The following is a 26767-nucleotide window of genomic DNA, read 5'->3' on the forward strand; positions in this document are numbered from 1 at the left end:
AACACCTGTCAACAATTTGTCAACATTAGTCAATGGTGATTAACGGTTGGTCAAAATCAAAAGTATTTTTTAAAAACAATATTTTTTAATATTTATTTTATTTTTAATTTTAATAAATATGATTTTCACGTGGCATATTTTGATTGGGTGGGTTCCCACATGGCACATTTTTGTTAGAGTGACATGTCCACCGGTTTTTTAACACCGTTATAAAAATTAGACTAAACTAAATAACAAAATGATAGTTTAAGTACCAAAGTGAGAAGAAGAAAAGATTAGATACCAAAGTAGAAAAATATGTATAGTTCGAGAGGGGGGCAAAGTGAACATTAAGGGTAATAAATACTATGTAATTTAGTTAATTATTTAGTAGGTTAAATTGTATCAGAAATTATCTCCCATTAATAAAAAATTTAGACTATTGAAATAGATTAGTAAAATTACATATAATTATACATTTAAAAATAAAATATATATCCTAAAAATATAATACTATTATTATTGTATAATTTTTTTTTGTGAATTACAATAAAAAAAGGCAAGGTCAATAAATGCAACTAATATAACTTGAACTCAGGTCACACTGTAACACTCCAAAATTAGGGTTAAGAGTTTTAAATGTGTTGGTTGAATAAGTAGGACATTTATATTTTCTTTTCTGTTTGAGAGTTAATTGTGTCTAGTGGTTTAGTGGCTAGCGTTAGTTTTAATTCTGAAAATTTTGATAGGTGAATTTAAAAATCCTTTTAATTTTATTTGGTTAAGTTTTTAATTGATTTATTTTTATTTAAAAAAATAGGAGAGTAATCCCAAGAAAATTGGCTCGCGTTCCTTTATTCTCTCTCTCTCTTTCACGTCTAACTCTTTCTCCCTTTTTCAATTTCAAGTTTTTTTTTATTTTGCTGGCCATTGAATTTTCTTTGCGCCATTATTCTCTTGTTTCTTTGCTTCATTTTTTTTCACTGTTAGAATATTAAATCTTTGTAGTTTTTCGCCAACCTTGTTTCGCATTTAAACTTTATCATTAAACGATTAGCATTTTCGTTCGTCAAAGTTCTGAAACCTGTAAGTGTTCCCTTTTGAGTTTGTAATTTGGTTTTCTTCGATTCGTTAATATTGTTTGATCGAGCTTTTTAAATACTTTGTGGGTAATTTTAATTAGGTTTTCAAATCGGTAGAATTGAGACGACTCGTAATTAGGGAGGAATATTGTGGTTTAATTTTTGCAGTTTTTTTTTTTTTTTTGTAATTGATTCGTTTTAAGTTGTGTGATAATCTTTATTCCGTTTTAACAATTGTATGCGTTGTAATACTTTTTTTCTAGTGCTATCTTAATAACTTTGGTGTTTGTAAAAGTTAGGATTTTAGTTAAATTTATTGTGAATCAAATGTAATGTCCGAAAAATTGTTTTAGATTATTTCCTTGAATTCATTGTTTATGCCTTCAAATTTTAAAACTATCTTTTGTCTTTCTTTATAAAAATATTTGTAAAATGTGACTAGTAGACTCACTAAGCAAGAGCAACAATTTGAGTTTATTATCACTTCATTTTGTGTGCTCACTGTGCATTCAACTTGGTAATTTTCGGTAAAGAGTGTAGTTGATAATGATGAAGGTGGAGATAAATAATACATTTTTGAGGTTATACATGTTTAATCCTATCTTAACCTTCTGAGAGAAAGGAGAAGTTTGAACTTGAATATGTATGTATGTATACACGATACATATATGCATAGTTGGTCTTGTTATTGCTGCTTGAATTGATCTGGGTGGTTGGAGTTTTAACTCTTGTGTGTGTGGATGAACAAACATTAAAATTTTGTTGAAGAAATAAAAGGTAAGTAATATATATACACAATATAGATGCACGAGTCTGTAGGTGTTAAATATATATATGCGTGAGATTGGAGTCATAAATATAATATATATGAGTGGGGTCTGTTGGTGTTAAACATATATATATGCGTGAGTTTGGGTTTTTTTATAATATATATATGAGTGGGTTTATATATATGAATCTTATTATATTGGAGTATTTGGGATATCGCTATTGCTTGTATACGGTCCTTGAGGGGAGTATTTTTGTTCGAGTGTTTTATGCAATTGTAATATATGATTTTGCTAATGGCATAAGTTGTTTTAATAAAATGACTAGATGTGATTAACGAAAATTGTGCATCTTATTAATTTAGAGTTTTCGTAATTGTTTATGAGTATGTGTGGAATACTGAAATCTAAGTATGGGTAAATCTGATTAGGCTAATCTAAACTATTTATTAATACGAGTATTGATTAAAGAAATAAAAAATGAGCTTGTCCGACTTATTCGTATGTATTTGCATTCTGTGTTGGGATTTGATTTTGGAAGTGAAGGAAGTTTGATTCGGCAGTTAAATCGCGTTATTATATTTCAACGATAAAATCGCAATTATGTTAGTAGCCTGACTGCTTAACAATATCGAGGCAATGACCTCTTCGTGGTGTGAATTGGATGGATGGGTCTACCATGACCCAACGTGGTGTGTAGAGGTTGGAAAGGGTCTCGGTTACCCTTATTGGTGTGTATGTGGGATATATGGAGATGGTGTGTAGAGGCTGGATAGGTTGGTATTGAGATAGGTGCATGTGTGTATGAACTGCATATGATCTGCTTTTGAGTAAATACTTCACATACGACTATCTAGTATGAGATGATCTCAGTTTTTGTGTATGTTTGAGTAATTTCACGAGAACACGATTCACCTATCTGTTTAGTATTATAATTATGTGATATGCCAATTTGATATGATTTCCGTTAATGATTCGATTTGGTGATCTTGTAACTTTTTAGTTAACTATTCGACTCTGTGTAATTACGTTGTTTAAGACTCACACTGGGCTTACATGGCTCACTCCCTTAGTTTTTCCTTTTCAGGTAACCCTTAAGAGTGGGGGTTCGACTCAGCTAACCGGAGGTCTCAGAAATAAGCATTTTGGTTTGATTTAAATAAGCTTTCATAAGTTTTGATAAACTGATTTCATTTGAACTGTAAGAAAATTTTACGGATTGTGGTATGAGTTTTGGTTTTATTTTGGTTTAGAACATAATTAGAGATTCTTTACATGGACTTTGATTTTGAGACTCTTTCGTTAAATAAACACTCAAGTTTTAAGTGTTATTATTACAAATTTCGAAATACAACAAAATTATAATTTTTTTCTGCTACAATGATGTTTTTGAAATTTTGAGTAACAGATTGCTTAGTCTGAAATGGTTGCAAACCGATCCGGAAAATATCAATTTGGTCTAATTTAGTTTAAACAATTATTAAACCATATTTTGCAAAATGTAAAATAAGATTTATCGAATTTTGTTAAGCATAAGAAGAAAAATGGATATTTTCTTGGAAACGTATTTAGTAATTTGAACATCGTTTTGCTCTAGGCTATTTCGGTGGCAAATGTGACCCCAGAATCCGGTAAAAACTTTTGGACTGGGTTTTGGGGTGTTACACACACCTTTAAAACTTAAATCATGTACAAGCATGATGGGAAAGCTATATGGTAGTTGGATTCGAGTGTAATTGTTTTTAATTATCTGTGTAATTAATCAAATTCTAAATTCTCTCCCTCAGAATTGAAGAGTGTAATTGTAATGCTCCAATTACACTCAATTCAATGAGACCTACTAATTACATCAGTTACTCAAACATGCAGATATTTAATTACAATCAATTACAGTCAAATTCAACTATCAAGTGGCTTTTCAAATGTGTCTTAATATTTTCAATCAGGGGCGTAGCTAGGGGACTGGCAGGGGCTCCGATCCGTCTAAAATGAAAAATTTTCCATTTAGGCCTTTTAAAATTTTAAAATAGTGAAGGTAAAATTACACTTTATCCCCCTAAAAATGATAAAATTTTGATTTAATCCTTTAAAAATTATAAAGTTATAGACTATTAAATTTTATTTTACTATCATAAAATTACAATTTAATTTTGACCCTTAAAACATTTTTGATTTCGCCTCTATTTTCAACATTAAATAATAAGTACTACCTACCAACTTATCTCATTCAATATTTTTGTTAAAAATTTTATGAATTTTTTATTTTAATAATTCATCCAAAACCCTAACTCAATTCAATTCAACTCAATTGTATCAAATGTTTATTGATTTTAAAAATTTTAAACTTTTCTTCACACATATATAATTTTTCAATATACCAAAGTATGCCAATAGTATCTTTGATAAGTATACGTATTATTATATATTTTGAATATTTAATATAATAATGAAAAATATTAATATTAAGTACATATAAAATTAATATTTAATGTAATAAAACTTCAATGCTAATGGTATAACAATAAATAATAAAAAACTATTTATTTATTTAATAAAAATCAACATATAATATTTGATTTATTCATTTTCTTTTAGACTTTAGAAATGCATATCATTAAAATTATTATTTCATTAACATAAAGGTAAAAATTAAAGAGAAATTATTTAGTATATTATAGAAGAATTTTTAGATCCTATAAATAGAGTCGGAGTTTACAAGTGTACTTTTATATAATATATTATAGATTATATTTTAGATGTAAAAATTTTATGATAATAGAGATAAGGAGGAAACACAAATAATGAAGTTAATTATTCTTGCACTGCATATTGCATAATAAAATATAAGAAAGATCAATCACTTTTCCACCAAATTACCTTTGTAATATTAATTAGTGCATGCTTTTGTTCCACTTTATGCAATTGGTGGTGTTAGAGTGAGTGGTAAGATGGGCCTCATTTGTGGTAAAAGGAAGAGACTTGGAATGAAATTGTGTGAAGTCCTTTCTTCCTTATATCTAAAAATCCACTTATAGGGTTAGAGCAAGTACAGTTTTCCCAACATAAATATCTTCTTCCCATATCACATCATGCCTTCTTTAATTTCCTTAGTGGAACTTTTAAGTGCACAAGGTTGATGGTGACCTTGTTTAATCAATTCAATAAACTTGGTATATGCTCACTACTTCAATATTATTTAGTAAGTCTTAGCTAGGTGTTATTTGCTCATGTAAATGGTGCATGTATTAAATTGAAAAGAAAATGAAATGGAGGGTTGGTCCCTACCTATTCTCTTCTAATTAATATACATAAATGAAAAAGGAAGATAGCTATCTACAAATGATGGTCCTTTATACGGGTGTGTGCTTCAGCTTTACTTTCCAAACCCAGAAAGAGAATCTTTGATCTTCATATATATGGCATTAATTGCATGAGTATACATTGTTTTTTTTAATGAAAAAAGCTTAAAATTCAATTTAATTCCGGGTCTCTTCATTGCTTTTTCCAATAAAATTTGGTGTTGATAACAAGAATGCAAAACCTTAGCTCCACTCAACAGGTCATAGAATAGATTAATGACATTTTGTGTCCACAACTCACCCTAATTAATAATTACTACACACTTAATCATATAGATATTGAATTGAAGAAGCACTTTGAGAAATTATTGCAGTTGTTCTTATCTGCATTCATCCTTGTTTAATATATATCTTATTTTGGCACATTCAACAAAATGACAGCTGCTTGATTTGTATATCTTTCCCTCAGCAACAACATTGATTCAATAATTTAATCTTTTTTTGCTCAAAACATGATATATATAGCAAGGGAAGTTAATGGCTTGGTCAATATATATAGATTATAAAGTAAAAGGAATTCATAATATATATCATCTCCAGTTAGGTAAAAGGTGAAACATTCTGATTTGCTCTAGTCTTCATTATATGAGAGAAGAGTGAGCAGCCATTTGTCGTCTTCCATATTCAAATATGGTTTCCTATTAATGGCGGACTAAAGGAAGGCCCTTTTTATCACCACTACATTGTCCGCTACTAATTCCATGCCAACTATGTATGTATGTGTTACTAGAAAATTAAGGTGAAGCTGTTTTAATGCATGCCACCATATATAATTCTGCAGTTTAGTTCTACTTTAAACACATTCAATCAACAAATTTAACAAGTAGGATGACGGTTTAATTTGTATATGATATACAAATGATAGTTCTAAAATAATAAACAAAGGTTATAACCATTTCATTAGTTTTATAATAATTTAATAAATATATAAATTTGATTATTGTAAAATTATTTCTAAATATTTAGATATATATGAATGATAATTGTTTGTTTTTATATATGTAACTTGATTTAATATTATTTAAATAATTATTTTTTAATCTTACATTACAACTACAGCTACAATTGAATCCAACTATATTTTTCACCTTATTATAATATTCAATCTCACCCTCTCAAAAAATTCCTAAGCACAACAATGCCCCAAATTCTAAATTCGGGCTATATGGCAGTTGCTGCAATGTAGTGCATTTGGTACAATACACTCTCCTCTTTTGTTGTAGTTTGGTATAATGCAAAATTTAGTCTCTAAATTTTATAATTTTTTTCAATTTTATGGTTAATTTTTGTTGACCAGACCCACCTTAATCTTTAAATTTGGCTACTTTTTTTCAAACTGGGTTCATTGGAGTATATAATTTTTAATTGAAATTTTATAAAAAGGACTTGTATTGGAGATTATTCTAGCTGTTTCAAATTATGATAACATAAAGTAGCAGCCACTAAGCATCCAAGAATATTCAGATATTTGTGTTATAAAGAGGTCAGATTAAATGTAAGGAGACCATCTAGGTTGTGCAAGTTTTATTTATATATATATAAAGAGAAGGAAGAAAAATAAATAAATAAATGATAAAAAAAAAAAGAAAAGAAAACTGTGTTTGGGGGGAAAAAAGGCATATATTCTCCAACTTTTTATAAGCCAAAGCATGTGGAATTCTGTAATGGATTCTTAGATCCAATCTGCCAAGTGTATCATATTTTTATTTATTTTCTAAAGTTAACTTAATTACCCCTCCATAAATTTCTTCCTAAAATCACAAATTAGATCTGGGTAATAGTATTATGAAATCCCTCGTTTTAAGAGTTAGATTGCATTTTGTCCATTCAACTTAAAAATGGAGAAATTAGTATCTGTACATTAGATCAAAAAGCTAATTTGTCATTCTGTTAAAAATTCCATCAACCTCTGTTGTTTAAAACTAGTCCATGTACGTGCCACGTATCGCTTGCTGGTTATTCTGTTAGACTGGTCAATTTTTAATCGTACAAATAGACAGAAACCAGTTTTTAAAATCATTTGTCATTTTTTAAGTTGAAAAGATAAAATGTAATTTAAGTTGTAATTTCAAGAACCTTGGTGATATTATACCATCAAATATGATAAAAGTGTGCACCATGATGCAAAAAGAAAATAAAATAAAATTGAAGAGGATGTAAATGAAAAAAGAAGAAGAATGCAAGTGGTTATAAAGAGTCATATGCATGCCTTGAATTACGAGAAGTATAGGGCTGATTGCTTGAATTAATGTCATGACCTTGGTTACAACATTTTGGTCTTCCCCAAACATTTCAAGAACCCTGTCTATATATGGTTTTCTAACACACAAATGTAATTAATTAACATAAAATTGTCAGGGCTTTTTTTTTCTTTATTTTGTAAACACAAACCAAGAGATGTATGAATGGATGAAACCTTGAAAGTTGAAGCATTAGGGTTATTTTAAGAAGGATAGGGGGTGTTGGAGAAGGAGAGAATATTCTGGTGCCGCCACAGTTCAACAGCTAAACTCCAAAACTTATATACTAAATAAAGACAGGATGCTATCACATAACATGATTACATAATTATGATAAAAAGAAAAAGTCAGCCCACAAGTTGACCACTGCTCTCCCTTCCAAATATTCACTGCTCTCTGTCCCTCTACTGCAGTTTTTTTCTTTTTTTATTATTATCTACTACTCATTCCCATCCCAAAATTTCAATTTCATCCTTTATAAAAATTAATCAGAATTTTCAGAAAATATTTGTGGGGTTAAATAAAAGCGTTCCAACACTTATATATATATATATATAATATTTCCAAAGGGGAGGCCACTTATTAGGTTTAATACGCTAGCTATTTTAAATATGTAGCAAAATGAAGTTTTGAGTTAGGATTGGATCAAACTATGGGGATGCAAAATTAAAATTCTCTATTTCTAATTTTGGGTGGAAAAGACAATATCTGAAAGTAATGTAAGAGTAGATGATTAGACAGGTAGGTTGGATTTTAAATATGGTATACAAGAAAATACTTTCTTCATACTAAATAAAGTGCATGCAATACATCCATAGTCCCAAAATCCTATACCACCCAATGGATGGATGAACCAAAAGAATCCATCAAATGAAAAGCAAAGCTACATGTAAGCTAAAAAGTACCATTCAAGTTAAAACCAATGATGAGTTATTTGAGTAAGACTAAAACAAGGGCAAATGGCTCCAATTTTAGCTAAATCCAAGGACTGAAAAAAAAAGAGATTTTTAGTTTTCGTGGAAAATGAGGAACAAAAAAATGAAGGGTTGATGACAAGTTTGGCATCTCTTTTTGCAAGTCATTTCATTTAGGGTCTCTTGTTAAATTCATCTTTTTGACGGAAACTGCACATTTATAATTTTATTATTGTTTAGTGGAAAAATGCTTAAATAAGTCGGTGATCATAAGTGGACCATTGTATACCGAACCACCTATCCTTTTGTTTTAGAATTTCATTATAAATCAAAAACCTTTTTCACTATGCTTTTCTTATTAACTTTAAAGGAAAAGCTTTTAACTAATTTAAGACAAAGCAACCCAAAGTACTAGTTAAATACCCATCTCATATCACTAAGTAAAAAATGGAAGTAACACATTGCATGCTGATATACAAAAATTAATTTTTAACAGTACAAATGAGTGATTTGTCTGGTCTTTGATCTAATATATAAACACTAATTTATCTATTTTTTGAATAAAAAGAACAAAATACAATTCGAATAGGCTTTTATGATAGTGTTAAGTGCCACTAATTCTCATATGATTTATGTGGCTCTAACTACAATTGAGAGTGGTGCTTACAGACAAAGGATTGGTTCTCCAACATTTGCTCAAGCTTGGTTTTTCAGAAGATTTGGAACTGCATAAATAGTAGTACCTTTGATTTATTTTACATATAGGGAAATAGAAATAAAAAATTGCAGGTTGGAAGGCAGCAGAGAATAGAAAAATGGTAAAACGAAAAAGCATACAAATTATGAGATAATCATTCCAAATGGAAAAAGCATGGAGATTAGCTTTCTACGGACCTCATCATATGTGTCATTATGCACCTTTGGGCTTTTCTCTCTCTCTCTTTCTTCAACCTCCTTCCTTACCTCCCAACTTTAACTTTTCACCGCCTCTCATTAAAAAATAATATGTTATATATTAGTATTATATTCCACCCAAAAGTGAGTAATTATAATTAAATCAGTGCATATTTGAGAGAGAAAGAGAGAGGAGATCCATTCCTTTGCATATATCAGTTTATGTTGTTAGGGTTGAGAAACCATAACCAAACACCGAGCTGTCTCTTCTTGAGTTTTCTCTTAATCACCACATTAATATAAACACTCCATTTTTTGGTTAACTTTTCTGGGTTTTTTTTTTCTGTTCTATAAGCTTTAACAACATAGATGCTAGAGACGATGGCAGAAGAACCGGTTTCAAATGGTTTTATGCAGAATCCTGTACCTGGATCCAATAACCCTCCTGTTGCAAAGAGGAAGAGAAACCTACCAGGAACACCAGGCAAGTATATATAGTTTCCTCTTTCTTCGTGGTCTCATGGGTGTATTTATGTTACAAAATCAAAGTAATTAATCAAGCTAACTACTGTACTAGATCCTGAAGCTGAAGTGATAGCTTTGTCCCCAAAGACTCTGATGGCAACCAACAGGTTTTTGTGTGAAATATGCGGCAAGGGTTTCCAAAGAGACCAAAACCTTCAACTCCATAGGCGAGGCCATAACCTTCCATGGAAGTTGAAGCAAAGGACTACAAAGGAAGTGAGAAAGCGGGTGTATGTGTGCCCTGAAAAGACCTGTGTCCATCACCATCCTTCCAGGGCTCTCGGGGACCTGACTGGCATAAAGAAACACTTTTATCGGAAGCACGGGGAGAAGAAGTGGAAGTGTGAGAAGTGTTCAAAGCGATACGCTGTGCAGTCAGATTGGAAAGCTCACTCAAAGACCTGCGGCACCAGGGAGTACAAATGCGATTGTGGTACTCTATTTTCAAGGTAATCCTTTACTATACCTAATTCATCTTTGTGGTTCTCATAGTTTTTGACCGAGTGATAGGCTAAATAAACACCGTCCTCTGACCCTCTCTTCAACTATAGCTAGGAGTTGAAATAATAAAAAGTGGAAGTAAAGACAAAGAACATATTGTCATTTCGTATTTACTGAAATATATTTTTATTAATTGATGCATGGACCGTATGAAATTTTTCGTTGAGCAGAAGAGATAGCTTCATCACGCATAGGGCTTTCTGTGATGCTTTGGCTGAGGAAACAGCTAGAGTAAATGCAGCTTCCAGCATGCACAGCTTGGCCACCACCAATTTCAGTTACCAACTTATGGGGAATCCATTAGATACTGGGATGCCACAACATTTTCCCTCTATCTTCAAAACAATTTCAAGCAATGATGAAACAATAGATCAAACTAGACGTGGTTTTTCCTTGTGGATGGGCCAAGCACCTCAGGGCCATGATTCAATTGGCAAAAGTCTCCAAGAGATTCAACAATTTGGTTCTTTGAATTCGGGATCCATGTACAGCGATCCCCTGGTTTCGACATCGAATCCTCCGGCATCAGATTATCAGTTAAACTGGGTGTTTGGCAATAAGGTCTCATCCGGTAATGCTGAAGATCAGCTAACCAGCACTTCACTTCCTTTGAACAATAATGCCAAGGAAAATGGAACTCAACTTGTGAGTATTCCTTCATTATTTAGCACCCAACACCAGTCTCAGCAAACCCCATCTTTCAGTATGTCTGCCACAGCTTTATTACAAAAAGCTGCCCAAATTGGTGCCACTTCAACTGACACTTCATTCCTAGGAAGCTTCGGGACCAAGTGTAGCAACAGTCAAATTCAAGATGGGAGCCAGTACGGTGACCTGTATGTGTCAAACACACAAACGACTACCCTAGGACGTGACATGGAAAATTCGGCAAACGATATTTCCACGTTGAATCAATTGCAAATGTACCCTCCAAAACGCCGGTACTTGCAGAATGAAGAAAGTGGGGGAGGACAAACAAGGGATTTTTTGGGTGTGGGAGTACAGCAGGCCATCTGTCACCCATCTTCAATCAATGGATGGATATGAAAAATGAGCAGAAATTTACCTAATTCTCTTTATGGAAAGCTTGGGTGATGGATAATAAAAGTGGAGTTAAAGATGGAAAGGGAGAGACGACATAATGACTTTGCAAGGAAGAAAAGTTGCAGAGGTTAACAGTCTCCTAGGGGAATTATTCAAGAGATTAAGGATAATGAGATCCATGCATATTCTCTTCAACCTTTGAGAGTCCAACAATCCCTTTTAAAAATTATGCCTTTATTTTTTTTTTTTAACTTTGATAAAAGGGGATATGAAGTAGTGGGGGGAAAGCAAAGCAAAGCAAAGCAAAAAAAAAAAAACCTTTGGAGCTCCATTATTGCATTAATTGTTTCATCTCTATGGTTGTTGTTGTCCTGTCATACTAGATTTTAAAAAAGTAATTACGTATCCATAAAATAAAAGCTTTCATTATTCTACCTAATACAAGCAACAAGCTATGAACTGTTAATTGGAAATAATATAATGTAGCTTTTCCCCTCATCAAACCATGCATGTGTACAGTGTATTATAGCTTTTCCCTCGTCAAGATTACCACTATAACATGCAAAAACAAATGGAAAGAAGGGCATTAATTAAAAGCTTCAATATTTTTTCCCAGTAATTGTAATTTATATTTAAAACTATATCTTTGAGAGCATATTATCGATTTTATGGAAAACAGAAAATGATACGTACAAATCATAAATCAAGAGATTCAAACTCAAATGTGGATTTAAAGTGTCACTAAATATTGAAGCAATAAGATAAACAGAAAAAACCCAATGTCCCAAAACTTGAGCTAGGGACAGAGTCATATTCATATATAGGGAAAAAGAATAAAATTGTCATCAAGCGTGCACCATTCCTCGTGCTTTTGTCTGCTTTTTTTCTCCCGATGATCAGCCAGACATGGAAAACAAGTGGACAATGGATAAGAGTTTAACTTTGTGGCTTATTTGACTCTAACAGGATATACATACTTGGCCCCATATTATTTTGACCTCTATTGCTTACATTCTCAAGTTGTACCACATATTCGATTTTTACATATTTGTTTTTATATTTTCTTGTAATTTTTTACGACAACTTTTCACTTATAACACTAATTATTAAATTAATTTTATAATAACATATTGATTATTTTAATAAAATGTTGAAGTTTCACATGAAAACATCTATTAATCATATTTTGTTAAATGAAAATAAATTTTAATGAGTTGAATTAAATTTGAAACATCGGTTATTTGAATTTAATAACTCATGATAAGTTAATGAACTTTATAATTAATTATGTGAAAGAATGTAAAATAAAAAATGCATACCAATTATACGTCTTTTAATTTTGCTTTCTTTATTTGATAGAAATTCGCAATCAACAATTAAGATGGTTAAAGAAAGGGTTGGGTAGAGTTTATAAATAGCAAGGTAAGTCCCAGAGAGATGAGTTGATGAAAGTCTCAGTCTTCTCAATAACAACTTTTGCATTTCCATTAAAAGAAAAAGTATGAAGGTTCATAATCCAGCTGACTCATTACCTTTTTTTCTTCAAAACTTCAGTAATAAGTGAAATGGATAAAAATATGCATGCTTCTACCCCAAAAAAGCTCTAAATTTATTCATTAATTATACTAGATAGGTTTAGAGAAGTTAAAGAGTTGTGGCGCGGTAACCAACTTAAACTTATATTCATCTTTTATTTTATGCCATTCATAGCTACAACATTTATTGAAAATATGAGTCAATTCATCCTTTTATATTACTGAATAAGTGAGTTCACTAATCTTTAGTGTTTTATGTATAAGGAATAATAGCAAATTTAGCCCTTGATCTTTACGCCCCTACTCTTGGATCAAATTCACCCTCAACTTTTCATTGCTCATATTTTCCGCATGATTTGTTGTTGTCTGAGTAAGTTTAAAGGGGAGAACAAAGGCAGGTAAAAAGAAAAGGAGTTGATTCTGGCAATGACATACTACATGATATGATAGCAAAGTGAAAATATGGGTGTTCATTTTATTTTAGGTAAAAGCCAAGAAAAAAAGATAGAAAGAAGGTTGTGTGCTCAAAAGCAAAACATTTTACCTAAAGACCATTGAAAAAGTAGCCTTTGTTTCTCTTCGAATAGGAGATCGAGCCCAACATCAATCCTATTGGATTGGGTCACAAACCTAACACAATTAATGAAGCTTAAACCCCCACCCAGCCCTATCATATTCAAACACCAAAATTAATACCTTTCAGACTCACTGAATTGAAGCAGAGAACGAAGCAAATATGAAATTCACGGACTCACCGGTGATACAGCTTCAAGTGCGCGATTCCCAACTCTCTATCCAACAAGACAATGGCTCCTTCCACGTTGGTACCTCCGTCTGGCCTTGTTCTTTGGTTCTAGCCAAATTCGTAGAGCGCTGGGCACCATCTTCGCCCACCACCACCACCGATAACCCTTATTACGACCTCCTTGATTTTCACACCCGCTGTCGTCGTGCCATCGAATTGGGAACTGGTTGTGGAGCTGCCGGCATGGCTTTCCACCTATTGGGTCTCCAAGACATCATCCTCACCGATATATCCCCTGTTATGCCTGCGCTCAAGCATAACCTCAAACGTAATAAACCCGTTCTGGGTAAGAACATGAAGACCTCGATTCTTTATTGGAACAACAAGGATCAGATCAGGGGCGTTAATCCTCCGTTCGATGTGGTGATCGCGGCAGATGTTGTCTACATCGAGGAATCGGTGGGTCATTTAGTTGGGGCTATGGAGGCGTTAGTATCCGACGATGGGGTGATTCTGTTAGGGTACCAGCTGAGGTCACCGGAAGCTGATAAGTTGTTTTGGGAAATGTGTGAAAAGGTTTTCGTGATCGAAAAGGTTCCTCATCAGGATTTGCACCCTGATTATGCCTATGAGGAGACCGATGTTTATGTTTTCAGAAAGAAGAAGAACAATAACAATTAGCAGGGTAAGTTTTGGATCGATTATATATATACTAACGAAGTTTGGCAATTGGGTATGGAAATTGTCCATTTTTCTATAGCGAATGCCAGTATAAGGATATAATTGAACTTGTAGTCATTGTTGCTTAGCCTGTTTGCTGCAAAATTGTGGGCTTGGATTGAAATTTTGTCTTTTGCAATCTTCACTTGATCTTGTTATTTAATTCCAGTTCCTGCACTGAATTTTGTTTGGTGAATACAAGTAAATTGAGCAACGTATGATGACTGAAGAATGCTTCTATGTCATAAGTCATTGGTCAAGTCTAATTGTTTGTTACGGTTCACCTGTTTAAGCACTATGAGAGGTCGGATCTTCAACAAGTCCGGAGTTGTTCTTGATCAGGGTTTTATCACCCTATTTTACCAACAGTTAGTTCAAATGGTAGCATTCTCTCCCATAAATGATCTATATGCTATAGGTAATGGAGTCTAGTCCAACCATGTGCTTACTCTTTAACTACTCTGTTTTTGCCTGCTATTGCACTTTGAAGCACTCTCACTCTCTCCCTAGATCTAGAGCTTTCAGTAGAGTCGAAAGATAAGACCGTACCAGACTTGTTCAGGGTGCGTAACTCCCAACCATATATGTTCTTTTAAAGTACTTGTGTATTCTTGATTGAACGAACTTATATTCAGGTTATATAGATCTAAGATATAATCTTTCAAACGTATACAGAACCTTTTAAAAGGATTGAACATTACCATGTCAAACATATATCAACATCCAATATTCATATCATAGTTAAAATGCAACAGCATCTTTTAATAATTATGACCAGTGATACTCGGATGTTACTACTCGACTTGTCTCTTATCTGTGCCAGATGTATGATGTGTTTCAGCCCAGCAGCAAGGCTTGGGACCTTTCTGGGCTACCCCTTTAGCAAATTTTATACCATATTGGGAACTCCATTTCAAGCAAAGTTTGCTTAAAAGCAAGCAGGGTCAAGCTTTCTTCTTCTATTGGTTGTTGAACCTTCTGAAACTCAATTTTGTGCCCTCCACTTGTGCTTGGTTGGTATACGTGTTCCTGCTGTTAATTGATTTCTATTTTTCTTTCACATCAAGCTTCTTTTCGTTTTTATTTCTTTCACTTTTTCCGTTCTACAAATCTGAGTTTCATGAAATTGAATTCAATTTGTGTAGCATGGGCGTTGCATGTCACTTTGATGCTTCTTAAATAGATAAATGGATGCGGGGCTACCTAGAAATGCATTTGTGGAGGCTAATTTAAGATGGACTATGCAGAGTATTGAAAGAAATATTTCATTGCAGGTTCCCATTTCACCATTCTTGAACCTGGATTTCACTAAGCCAATGTTAATTTAAACTCTTTCATAGAAAACTTCTAAAAAGAATCATATGATGGATTATTTGTATAATAGTCCACCGTACAAGAAAAACGGATATTGCGTTCCCAATGAGAATAGAGTAGTCACGAACGTCGAACATAAACTAAAAAAAAAAGTTTATTAATCAAAGAGTATTTTTAATCTTTTATTCTCTAAAAAGTTGTTTCAAGTCACCATTATTTTAGTTTTTATTAATGTAAACTGTTTCGAAGGGTCGTGCTAGGCGGCCGCCTTTAGGTATATGTTACTAGAGATGTTTATGGGCTAGGTTGAGTCGGTTTGAGGTGGGCATAAGTGATATTAACATATTTTATACTTGTTTAAATTCAGTCTATTATGAAATATGGGTTTAAAATTTTATTTAAACTCGTTCCTATTTGTAAATGACTTGTCGAATCTCACTTTAGGTTTACCCATATTAGTTTTTAATTTTTTTTAAAAATGTTTACATTATTTTTAATAATTTTATATGTTCTTTCATTTATTGAAGTTTTACATATTGGTATCTTAGAATTTTTAATGTTTTATAGTATTATATATTACTATAGATTTAAATTTTACGTGTTATAAATTACATAATAGTTAACAATTATTGATTAGGTTATTATTATGCTTATGAAAATTATTAGGGTGTCCAAATCATGTTAAAGAAATCATAGGAACATTTTTAAATAAAAAATTAATAAATCTCTTCTGCGATTTAGGGTGAGAATTAGGTAGCAATTCTGAACTACATTCACCCACTAAGGATATGCCTAACAATTAATTATGGATCCAATGTAGAAACACCAAATAAATATTCTACAAAAAAACAATGTAGAAAAGTATGAGCAAGTCTTTGTTTATATGAAAATATTGACCACCACACCCATGGTTGGAATGGAATGAGCTACTTTATTGATTTATAAAGTTAATAAATGAGGCAGACCTACAATGACCAAACGTCCATGCAATGTCGCTCTCACCATCAGTAGACTTTTTGGCAAACCCCAAGCAGTCCAAGACACAGATACAAGCCTTGGTTGGGTCCATCCTTCATTAGAAACGTGTACTGTCAAAATTTTAAAAGGCATCCTATCATTTTCTTGTGACAACCACAGCCATGAAGGAGAATAACAAAGGGCCCAATTCACTTATGAAGGGCGGCAACTGCGGTTTGACCACACTGCTATCTTCTATTTGCTTACAGCTAACCTATCCTTTCACTCAACCAGCAGAGCTGTCCTTGAAATCATGGCTGCCAAGCATATTAAAACAAGGGGAAGAGGTATGATTCAAAATGAAAGCCACTCTTACTCATGCTTTGCTCCTTTTGGATCATTTTCAAAATTTTCACACTATTTGTACAATTGTCCTACACAAGGCTGCTCTAAGGTAGGCCTAACTACTTGGTACACTTGTCAAAGCGGGCACCTCTCTTGTTACTGCACCATTCCCACTACCCCATGAAACCCCACCAGCTTGACGAAATTGAAAGTTTAAATTTAGCGTGATTCACTTGAAGATTTGAACTGCTTAAAGCTACACTAAACTAGACTAGACTAGCTTGATCAGAGGCTTCCTCGTAGTAGCAGTAATACGGTGAGAGGTTTCCATCCTGATTGGCCTTGAGTTTGTTCTCCCCACCAGCTTCTTGCAACAATTTGACCACCTTCCGCATTGACAGGCGGTTAATGGGAAGAGCATCAGTGCAAAGGATACCAATATCGAGTACCCTGCAAATTTCTTCCTTGTACGTAGAGTCCAGTCTCGGGTCAATTACCTGATCCACTCCCTTTTGGTTGTAGGTAGCACAGACCCATTTCACCATGTCTTTCTCCCCAAACTCCGGATCGGTAGGGGTTTTACCAGTAACCAACTCTAAGATGACAACTCCAAAGCTGTAGATATCACTCTTCTCATTCACTCTTAGGGTATATGCATACTCTGCATACAAATGAAAACAAATTGAATAATAAGAGGTAATATAGATCTTACAGGACAGATTACTAAGTTCATGTTAACAGGCCAATGTAGCCACTTATCCATGTCTAAGCTTAACCAATCAACACAAGTATTGTATATTCTAAATGAAAAGGGGGAATTAATATAAATAAGCATCAACAAGGAACAAACCTGGTGCAATGTAACCACACGAGCCTGCAATCACAGACATTGATTCAGCACCTTTCCCGACTCCTTTAACAATCTTAGCAACTCCAAAATCCGCAACTCTGGCACCAAATTCATGGTCTAACAATATATTGTTTGATTTCACATCCCGATGAACAATTGGAGGAACACAATCATGATGCAAATAGGATAATCCCTCAGCTGCATCTAAAGCAATCTTATACCTAGTGGGCCAATCTAACAAGCCCCCCTTGCTGCTATGCAACAAATCCCCCAAGCTCCCATTCGGCATATACTCATAAACTAAAAGTTTGTCATCTCCTGTAATGCAACAACACCACAGTCTCACTATATTCTTGTGTCTAATTTTTCCCAGCATTTCAACTTCAGTTTCAAACTCATCTCTCTCCATATCGGCCGCACTCAAAGAATCTTCTTTCTTAACTCCACTGAGTTTCTTCACAGCTACCGCATCACCATTGCTCAGCACAACTTTGTAAACTTTGCCAGAACCTCCACTTCCTATCACATTCTCTTCCTTGAGGCAATCTGCAATCTCGTATTCACTAAAACCGATCTTATGAAATGATCTCCACTTCGTTACAGTAGCTCTTTTCTTGTTCTTTTTGAAACTCCGGTACTTCATGAAGAACCAAACAACCCCTACAACAAAAACCAAGCCAGCCAGTACAAAAATGGATCTAAGAATCCACATATTGGTTTGGTTCTTAGATCGACTTATCTTCGGACAAAGACCTTCCAAGTCACCACATAATCCAGGATTACCCAAGAAGCTATTCTTGTAATTTTCCTTGGCATAAAAGGGAGGGAGCTCTCCTGAAAGCTGATTATTCGACAAATTAAACACGTTCAGCTTTAAATTCTGCAACTCAATTGGGACTTTCCCGGAAAATGAGTTACTTGAAAGATCAAGATAATTAAGTACAGGCAAGCTACCAATATCACCAGGAATACTACCGGATAGCCTATTGTTAGCCAAATTTAACTCATTCAAACTCATACATTCCTTAATTTCTTCGGGGATTCTTCCATCAATCTCATTTTCACTGAGATCAAGCCTGACCAACTGCTTCAGTTTTACCAAAGATAGAGGAATGTGACCGGTGAACTCGTTTCCACTAGCAGACATCTCTACCAGTGTCTCCAAGGACCCGATTTCATCAGGTAACGACCCGGAAAAACGGTTGTTGGAAATTGACAGAATAGAGAGATTATGAGCACTTGAAATCGACTTTGAAATTTCCCCACTAAAGGAATTTTCAGCAAGCTCGAGCAAAAATACTCTGGGTAGGCCCCAGAACCCGTCTGGAACCCGACCCGAGAAACGGTTGTGCTTGAACCGAACCCGGCCCAAGCTCTGGCATTTTCCTAGACTTTCCGGAATTTCGCCCGAAAATGAATTGAAAATCAGAATAATATCCCCTAACTGCCCCTTTGCGCACAAATTCTCTGGAATTGTGCCAGAAAACTGATTATAAGAGACATCCAAACTTTGTAGTGGCGAGTTTACACCAAGTTGACTCGGCAATGGTCCACTGAGTTTGTTGTTGAACAGTTTCAGCTCTTGCAACTTTTTCGACACAGTTATGCTCTCTGGTAAAGTCCCTTCTAGCCGGTTATTATAAACATTTAATGACTCAAGCTGTAACCCGCATAAACCGGTTGGAATTGTCCCAGTTAACTCGTTCATAGCCGCGTCGAATCGCTTCAACGTAGTTAAATTCCCCATATTTAACGGCAACTCGCCTGATAGAGAGTTGTTATATAACTCAATTTGCTCAATGCTTTTCAACTGGGAAATTGAACTAGGGATGGATCCAGAGAGCTGGTTAAGGGAAAAATCAAGGTTTCGGAGGCTAACCAACCGACCGAAACTCGACGGAATTTGGCCGACGAGGTTACAGTCGGCAAGAAAAAGCTGCTCAAGGTTCGTTAAGTTACCTAGTTCGCTCGGTATATGAGACGGAGAAAAAGGGTTATAAGCGAGATCCAGTTCTTTTAGAGTGGAAATATTACCCAAAATAGCAGGAATGGTGGCGTCGAGGAGATTTCCCGCCAAGTTGAGACACCGGAGCCGTTGGAATTGTCCGAAAGTCGCGGGAATTTCGCCAGAGAAGTTGTTCCCGTAGAGGATTAGATTTTCGAGGGTGGGAATATTGGGGAGGGAGAGAGGGAGAGAGCCAACAAGGAGATTCTGGGAGAGATCGAGGGTGGTTAGATTTTGACAGGTGGAAATATCAAGGGGTAGGGAAGAGTTGATGGAATTATTGGCGAGAGAGATGGAGCGAAGATAAGGGAGACGGCAGAGGAAAAGCGGGAAAGGCCCAACGAGCTGGAAATCAGAAAGGTCGACAGACTGAACACGGGAAGTGGGGGAGTGGCAAGAAATACCTTGCCAATTGCAAGGGGTGTCGTCTCGGCGGTTCCAGGAGGAGAGGGCGTTGGTTGGGTCGGAAAGGCTTTGCCTGACCTGCAACAGGTACAGACCTTCCTGGTTTAGAGCAAAGGCATAGGGCAGAGGATTCAAAAATAGGAGCAAGAATACCAGAAACATGGTTTGGGTTAGAGGAGAGTGGAGTGTGGTTGTATTGGGATGCTGTTGCGTTGTTTAGAGTGAAGGAGGGAGGCATGGAAGACGGCAAAGCTTTTGGATATTTTAAGGGAGAAAAGGTGGGTGTGGGAGTGGGTCCTGGTTTGCTACTGGGGTCTTACATCAGATGAAGATGGTGAAGTGTGTTGAACCCAAGAGATGAAGCGCAATTTGGATCAATTTTCAAAAGTTGTTTGAAACTTTAGACAAACACAGGAAACTTCCCGGTCAAAAGAGTTCAGTAGTGATCACAGTGCTTTTGGCAAATAATTTAACTCCACTACATCTTCAGGTAATGTAACTGTTTACACTATCTAATCTAAATTGAGCTTCTAATATAGAACCAGCATTTATTTAATGAAGGTTTAATATCGATTTTTAGATTATTTAAACCCACCATTTGGAAAAGAATGGAGTTGATTAGATCCAAAATAGCATAATGAATTAAGATAATAACTCCATTGCTTTTAAATTCAATCCCAATAAGATAATAAGGGCAAATTACACCAACACTCACTCAACTTTGATGCAGCTGGGAAAACAATTACTCTTGTTTCAATTCAGTTATTCAACTTTTGAAAAATAATAAAACAATCCTTTTAACCATTTTCCATTATAGACATAACGGAAAAGTGACATGGCATTTAACAGACTCCTTTTTGTCATTAAGTGGCCAGTTGGAAGGTTAGTTGTCATTTAAGCAGCCCTATAACCCTAGTTGGGCAATAGAAAAGAAGAAGAAAAGAAATGGAGATGTACAACCATTTTGTTCCTCCAAGGTGGAGCCACCACTCAATTCGTTGCTATCCGTTGAATCTCTGTTCCTTTTTTTCTTCTCTTTTTTTTTCTTAACTCTAGTCGTCGTCGTTCATACTAAATGGCTCCTCTTTGCCTCTCAAATCTCACTTTAGATTTCCCAATAGGCCTTCAAAATCCCAAGATTAATACCTCAAAGCTTCGAACAAGGCTTCAACGGATCTCCGTCGTCCACTGTTGGATCACCACAATATTCTGGCCACAGCTTTTCTTCGACCAACCATGACTCTTGACCGCTCGGATCATCAAACTGGTGGCCCAAGTTCTCTAACCCGTAAAACCCGAAATAGGTGTGGGTTTCTTCTATTTTTATTATATTCTTTTTTAGTTTTTTTTACCTCTCTCTTTTGATGCAAACCAATTTAGGGTTATTGTTCTTTTTTTGTTGGTTTGATTTTAGATGCTTGCTATTTGGTATTTTTGTTTTTGCTAGTTTTTGTTGTTTTGTTGTCGATTTTGATTTCAAACTTCATAACATTGCCACAAGCAGGAGCTCCAACCAAACTAGTGTTGGTGTTCGGATCATTCTTATTGAAGGAACCGACATTACGAGGATTGTTGTAGTGGTCGATAATGTTTACATAGTAAAGATGTGGAAGAATCTGAATGGGTTGTGATGGGATCTCCCTTGACGTTAGCCCAAGCAATCGTTTTGATGCCAGCCTCAATATTTTTGCCATCGATTTTCAATTTTCACTACCAAGGAAAGAGCTTTTTCAGGTTCCATTTTTTTCCCTAAAATTTTGTTCCCATTTTGAGCCTTGATTTTGGGTAACTCCACGTCAATCTGCCACGTTAGGTAATTGGGTTTCAAACGTGGCAAGTTAATTAGCCATGTCAATTGTCTCGTTAAGCCTGTGATGGAAAATGTTAATGGGTGACTGATTTGTCACTTTTCAATGTTAGTAGATAATTTGTTATTTTTCGAAAGTTAAGTGACAGGATTGAAATCAAAATGACTATTGTATCGACTGCATCAAAGTTGAGTGACTGTTAGTGGAATTTTCCCTTAATAAAAAGAAAAAGAAAAGCATAATGAAACGAGGTGATGATGGGAGGGAGGGGCCAAGTATAATAATTACTAAAAGTATAGGCCAATGGAAATAAAAAGCATAATGACAATCAGTGTTAAAAGTCTACTCTGGAGTCAATGTGAAAGGGATATAATTTTGTTTTAACTTTATGATATAAAATCCTTCATTCATAGGCTGCACCTGCTGTCCACATATTTTGTTTTCTAGAATAAGAGGATTTTGTACAGTCACATTTATCTTTTTCATTTATGTTAAATTAAGATTTAAATAATTACTTATGATTTAATTTAATTTTAATTACGTTATTTCAATATTACAATCTTTTATCTAAATAAATCTAGAATCAAGCTCTAATAATTATAATTAATATTACATAAAATCAACTTAATTACAAAATTTTATATAAACTAATTATTGAGACATTAACCTAAACAACACAAAACAAACAAAAATAATTTTAATTTTTGAGTTAATTTTACACATTTTAAAAATATGTAATTAATACATAAAGTGAACCCAATATGAAAATATGATTTTTTTTCAAAAATAAAATCATAATATAAAACTATATATACAATTGGGATAAGGTAACATTTAATTCTTGAATTTGGTAAATTTTCTCAACTTCTTTTCTAGATTTTTTTTGTTCACTTTAATTCATGAATTTGGTAATTTTTTTTCAATTTTGAATTATGTGATGATGTAACACTCGGAGATTCCGCCACATTATCACCTATATCTGATCGTCACATCATCACATAGACTAAAAGTAAAAAAAGTGGTCAAGTTTTAGATTAATGTGGTGAAAAAATCAAGACTAAATTACTTTATCCCTGTACAATACACGTGATAAATTATACATAATACAAATAAAAATATATTAAAAATTATAATGTAATATGAAATTTATGAAAATTAAGAAAACAACAAGAATATATGATTAGCAAACCTTTTCAATAATATAAACCAATCTCATTAAATAAATAATTTAAGTAATACATACCAACCCACGAGTAATTGTATGGATTAACTCGTTAAAACTATCATTTAAAATTATCACAATGATCGGTTGAGTCTTTGTTTGGTTGGTACTGACATTGTTGCTAGTGTAAGAGAACGTAGGTTCAAGTGCGCTGAAGCGTGTTTATCCTTCTTTTTAAGAGTTGGGATGGGTTATGGATAATTCTAAATATTGTATCAATTTAAAAACATTCAGATACTTTCACAATTGAATTAAATTTTCAAAAATATATATATCATAATGAATCAAAAACATATCTCATATCAGCTTGTGCACAAGACTCAAACTTTAAATACATTATTTAAATTAAAATGATATAAAATATCCTTTTTTCATATTTTATCTATACCGAGATAATGTAAGAATATTTTTATTCCAAGAGATTCAATTGCTTGACTTAATTTTATCTAATCTTCAAAATATGTTACTCCGAATGAATTCATAAATGAAATTATCGTACTTTCGTAAAATTAGCCATGCTTATAATTCAAAAATTTTACTCGAAAATATTTCTAACTCCAAAAATAGGAAGTAATATTGAGTGTTATAGTACTAGGTGCAACCACCACCACGTGTAGCATTGCATGAGCCATTGCTCAAAAGCGAGTCTTAGGTGATTGAAGAGGTCAAAAAGATTGGGCTTTGATTTTTCAGTGTAGAAATTGGTTTCCTTTACGCAGATGATAGAACAGTGGATTCCTAACCATGTTATCATCCATCACTTTCTCTACAAACTCTTTATATGTGGAATATATGAAAATACAGCAGTAAATAATTTTTTTAGCACGTGAATTAGCCAGCCAAGGCTAAATGATCATCACCAATCAATCAATCCATCTCCAATTTCAAAAGTTCTGTGTTGTTATTGGGTTGGTACAATATTAGAGAATTTGATGCCCTCAAAATAGAGACAGCACCCACCACCACTCATTTTTCCACGCTCCACTTTTTGACTCTCAAACAACTTAAAGTTGATTGATTTTTTATTATAAATTATTAAAAAATCGATGGTGATAATTAGGAAATCGGTTCACCTGAATTAGACAGACAGTTGGAGTAAGCAGAGGACCAAGGAGGAGAGGAGGTTGTACCATGTTTAAGGGAGTTGAGAGTTGGGGAAAAGTATCCTTTCATCATCATGTCTTGGGTGAGAGTTTGCTTGTGAGGTTTGTTAGGTTTGTCATCAACAAAGATTTGCTCTAACATTTCCTTTGTTAAGGTTGTACTTGTCCTCAATAATCCCATAATGGTCACCCCTTGAGGAAGATGATGAGTGACTAAAGATGAATGGCTTTTTTATGAAAGATTGAAACAATATGAAATAAAAAATACATTAATATGCTTATAAAAATAATGGAACCTCAAACTTAAGGATGTAATCACAGTTATCTAACCATCTAATAAAAGGAACTAATATGTTAAAGAAAAAAAGCTTGAAGCAACATGAAGTAAAAAATACAAATGTGTAGAAGAATTGAACTCAAGACTCACTGATGTAATTACAACTATCTAACCATCTAACAAAAGGACTAATATGTTAAAAACATTAATTAAAATGTAAAAAGCTTCAAACAACATGAAATAAAAAATATAAATACAAGTAGGAGATTAATCGAACTCAAAACTCAATGATGTAAGTGCAACTAACTAACCATCAAACCAAAGAACTAATATGCTAAAAAAATAATTAAAATTTTAAAAAGCTTGAAGCAACATGAAATAAAAAATTACAAATGTGAGTAAGAGAGTAATTGAACCCGAGACTTAAGGTTAAAAGCACTAACATTTAACCATCTGGACAAAGCTAAAAACACTTCCAATTGGAAGCTTTCCATAGTGTTCAAACAATTAACCGAACCGAATTAGTATTAATTGAATTAACCGAACTTTTTAATCCTTTAACCGCTAACCAAATCGAAAATTTTTCAAAAAAATTAATCGAACCGAATTATTTCGATTAATTCGATCGGTTAACCGAAATTTATATGTTTTTGCTTTTTTGGTTAAAACAAGTATAAAATATATAAAATAAATAAATTGATAATGTTCATCCGACCAAATTAACCAAATTAAAACTACATATAATTTGTATTATTAATTATTAAGTTCAGTTAATTCAATTAATTACCCGATTTCGAACCGAATTAACTGATAACCGAAATTCCAAAAAATTATTAACCAGCTTCCTACTGAATTAGATTAATTAACCTCCCAGTTAACCAAATTAGATCGGTTTGATCGATTAATTCGGTTTTAACCTAAATTTGAACACCCCTGACCATATCACTAAAAATACATCCAACTAGACGCGTTTTCTAAATATCGACTTAATCCGATTAATTTTGCAAAAATCAATCTGATCTAGTAATTATGGTTAAAAATAAGCATTTTAAATAATTCACCCTTCTATAACCACATTAAATTATAATTGTTTTCCAAAATGATAAATTCAAAACCTCTATTTTGTTTTCCAAATATTTCAGAATATTATGGTAATAGATTTATGTGTTATAGCTTGAAATTTATTTATATTGTCAATAACATTTTAATTTGATTTGTTTATTTTTAGTTTAACTTAAATAAATTTATTTAATTTTATTCGATTTGAATTTTATTTCACTTGATTCGGTTTGTAATTTTTAAAATTAAATTAAAATAATAAAACTTAACTAATTCAAAATATTTTTCATCTCATTCAATTAAATACCCATCAATATAATTTGAAACTTTTTATTTTAATTTACAATAATCTTTTTCAACATTTTTAAATGAATAAAATCAAATCTGAATCAACATTAATGACATAAATTTTAACTTATTTTTCAAGTGAAATCTGAGGACATCATGTCTTTGAATATAATATGATATTGTAAGATATATATTATTTGTTTGGTTTTAGGAAATAGAAGAATGAAAAACACTTTATTGAAAATTTTAGAAAATGAAAATATGTGAAAATCATAAAATAATAAAAGAAACATTTTATTATTTTCACTAAAAATATTTTGTAAAAATAAAAGGATGAAAACAAGAATTTTTAAGCTTAAATTAATTGACTTTGGTTTAAACCTCGTATAAATATAAAATGCTTTTTTCTTTGTTTTCAATAATTTTTCAAATATTAAATTTGTTACCTTCATTCAAAAATAAAATAATTTTTATTTTATTTATAATGTTTTATTATAGAATAATAGGTATTAAACATGATTTCATGTGTTAATTATTAAAAACATTTTTTATATTTTTATTTAAAAATAAAAATAGAAAATGGAAATGGAAATAAAAATGTCATTCTCCACTCATAAGATTTCTAAAATTACATTATCCAGAAGACACATTTCATCATCAGAAAGTAAAAAGACACTTTCCACTTATGTTGTAATGAAGAACCATAATTTCAAACTTGAATAGTTAGAAGTGAATATGGACAAAAACATCAAAATTCAGACAATGATGATGATTAAGTTGCAATTCCTTGACAGCACATGTTACATCAAGTAGAAGACAAACCCTAAAT

The 26767-nt window shown here is 33.0% G+C and overlaps 3 protein-coding genes across 4 annotated transcripts; 2 read left to right on the forward strand and 1 right to left on the reverse strand.

Moving 5' to 3' along the window:
- The first annotated feature begins 9390 nt into the window (after nt 1–9390).
- Nucleotides 9391–11793, forward strand: LOC105794844 (zinc finger protein NUTCRACKER). Its single transcript, XM_012624203.2, has 3 exons — nt 9391–9719; nt 9813–10209; nt 10432–11793. Exons 1-3 carry the CDS (start codon nt 9605–9607, stop codon nt 11306–11308), a joined length of 1389 nt encoding a protein of 462 aa, XP_012479657.1. The 5' UTR covers nt 9391–9604; the 3' UTR covers nt 11309–11793.
- Nucleotides 11794–13505: 1712 nt separating this feature from the next.
- Nucleotides 13506–15515, forward strand: LOC105794846 (uncharacterized). Of its 2 annotated transcripts, none has more exons than XM_012624206.2 (2): nt 13506–14270; nt 15129–15515. In XM_012624206.2, the coding sequence occupies exon 1, from the start codon at nt 13577–13579 to the stop codon at nt 14264–14266; it is 690 nt and encodes a 229-aa protein (XP_012479660.1). In that variant the 5' UTR covers nt 13506–13576; the 3' UTR covers nt 14267–14270; nt 15129–15515. The 2 variants fall into 2 exon arrangements, with proteins under 2 accessions (XP_012479660.1, XP_052484524.1); XM_052628564.1 differs by having other exon boundaries at nt 15147–15515.
- A 958-nt stretch (nt 15516–16473) lies between these two features.
- On the reverse strand, nt 16474–20486 carry LOC105794845 (receptor-like protein kinase HSL1). The gene is made up of 2 exons (XM_012624205.2): nt 17772–20486; nt 16474–17582 (listed from the first exon to the last, which is right to left on the reverse strand). The coding sequence occupies exons 1-2, from the start codon at nt 20341–20343 to the stop codon at nt 17188–17190; spliced, it is 2967 nt and encodes a 988-aa protein (XP_012479659.1). The 5' UTR covers nt 20344–20486; the 3' UTR covers nt 16474–17187.
- Between the last annotated feature and the right edge of the window lie 6281 nt (nt 20487–26767).

This window comes from Gossypium raimondii, chromosome 3, assembly GCF_025698545.1.
Source record: "Gossypium raimondii isolate GPD5lz chromosome 3, ASM2569854v1, whole genome shotgun sequence".
NCBI classification, from domain to species: Eukaryota; Viridiplantae; Streptophyta; class Magnoliopsida; order Malvales; family Malvaceae; genus Gossypium; species Gossypium raimondii.

Bases quoted from the DNA above. Each gene is read 5' to 3' on its own strand.
- LOC105794844 (XM_012624203.2), top strand. From the start codon at position 9,605: ATGCTAGAGACGATGGCAGAAGAACCGGTTTCAAATGGTTTTATGCAG. The intron at 9,720-9,812 runs GCAAGTATATAT...CTACTGTACTAG, and splicing joins AAACCTACCAGGAACACCAG to ATCCTGAAGCTGAAGTGATA. The intron at 10,210-10,431 runs GTAATCCTTTAC...TTCGTTGAGCAG, and splicing joins TGTGGTACTCTATTTTCAAG to AAGAGATAGCTTCATCACGC.
- LOC105794846 (XM_012624206.2), top strand. From the start codon at position 13,577: ATGAAATTCACGGACTCACCGGTGATACAGCTTCAAGTGCGCGATTCC.
- LOC105794845 (XM_012624205.2), bottom strand. From the start codon at position 20,343: ATGTTTCTGGTATTCTTGCTCCTATTTTTGAATCCTCTGCCCTATGCC. The intron at 17,583-17,771 runs GTTTGTTCCTTG...ATTTGTATGCAG, and splicing joins GTGTGGTTACATTGCACCAG to AGTATGCATATACCCTAAGA.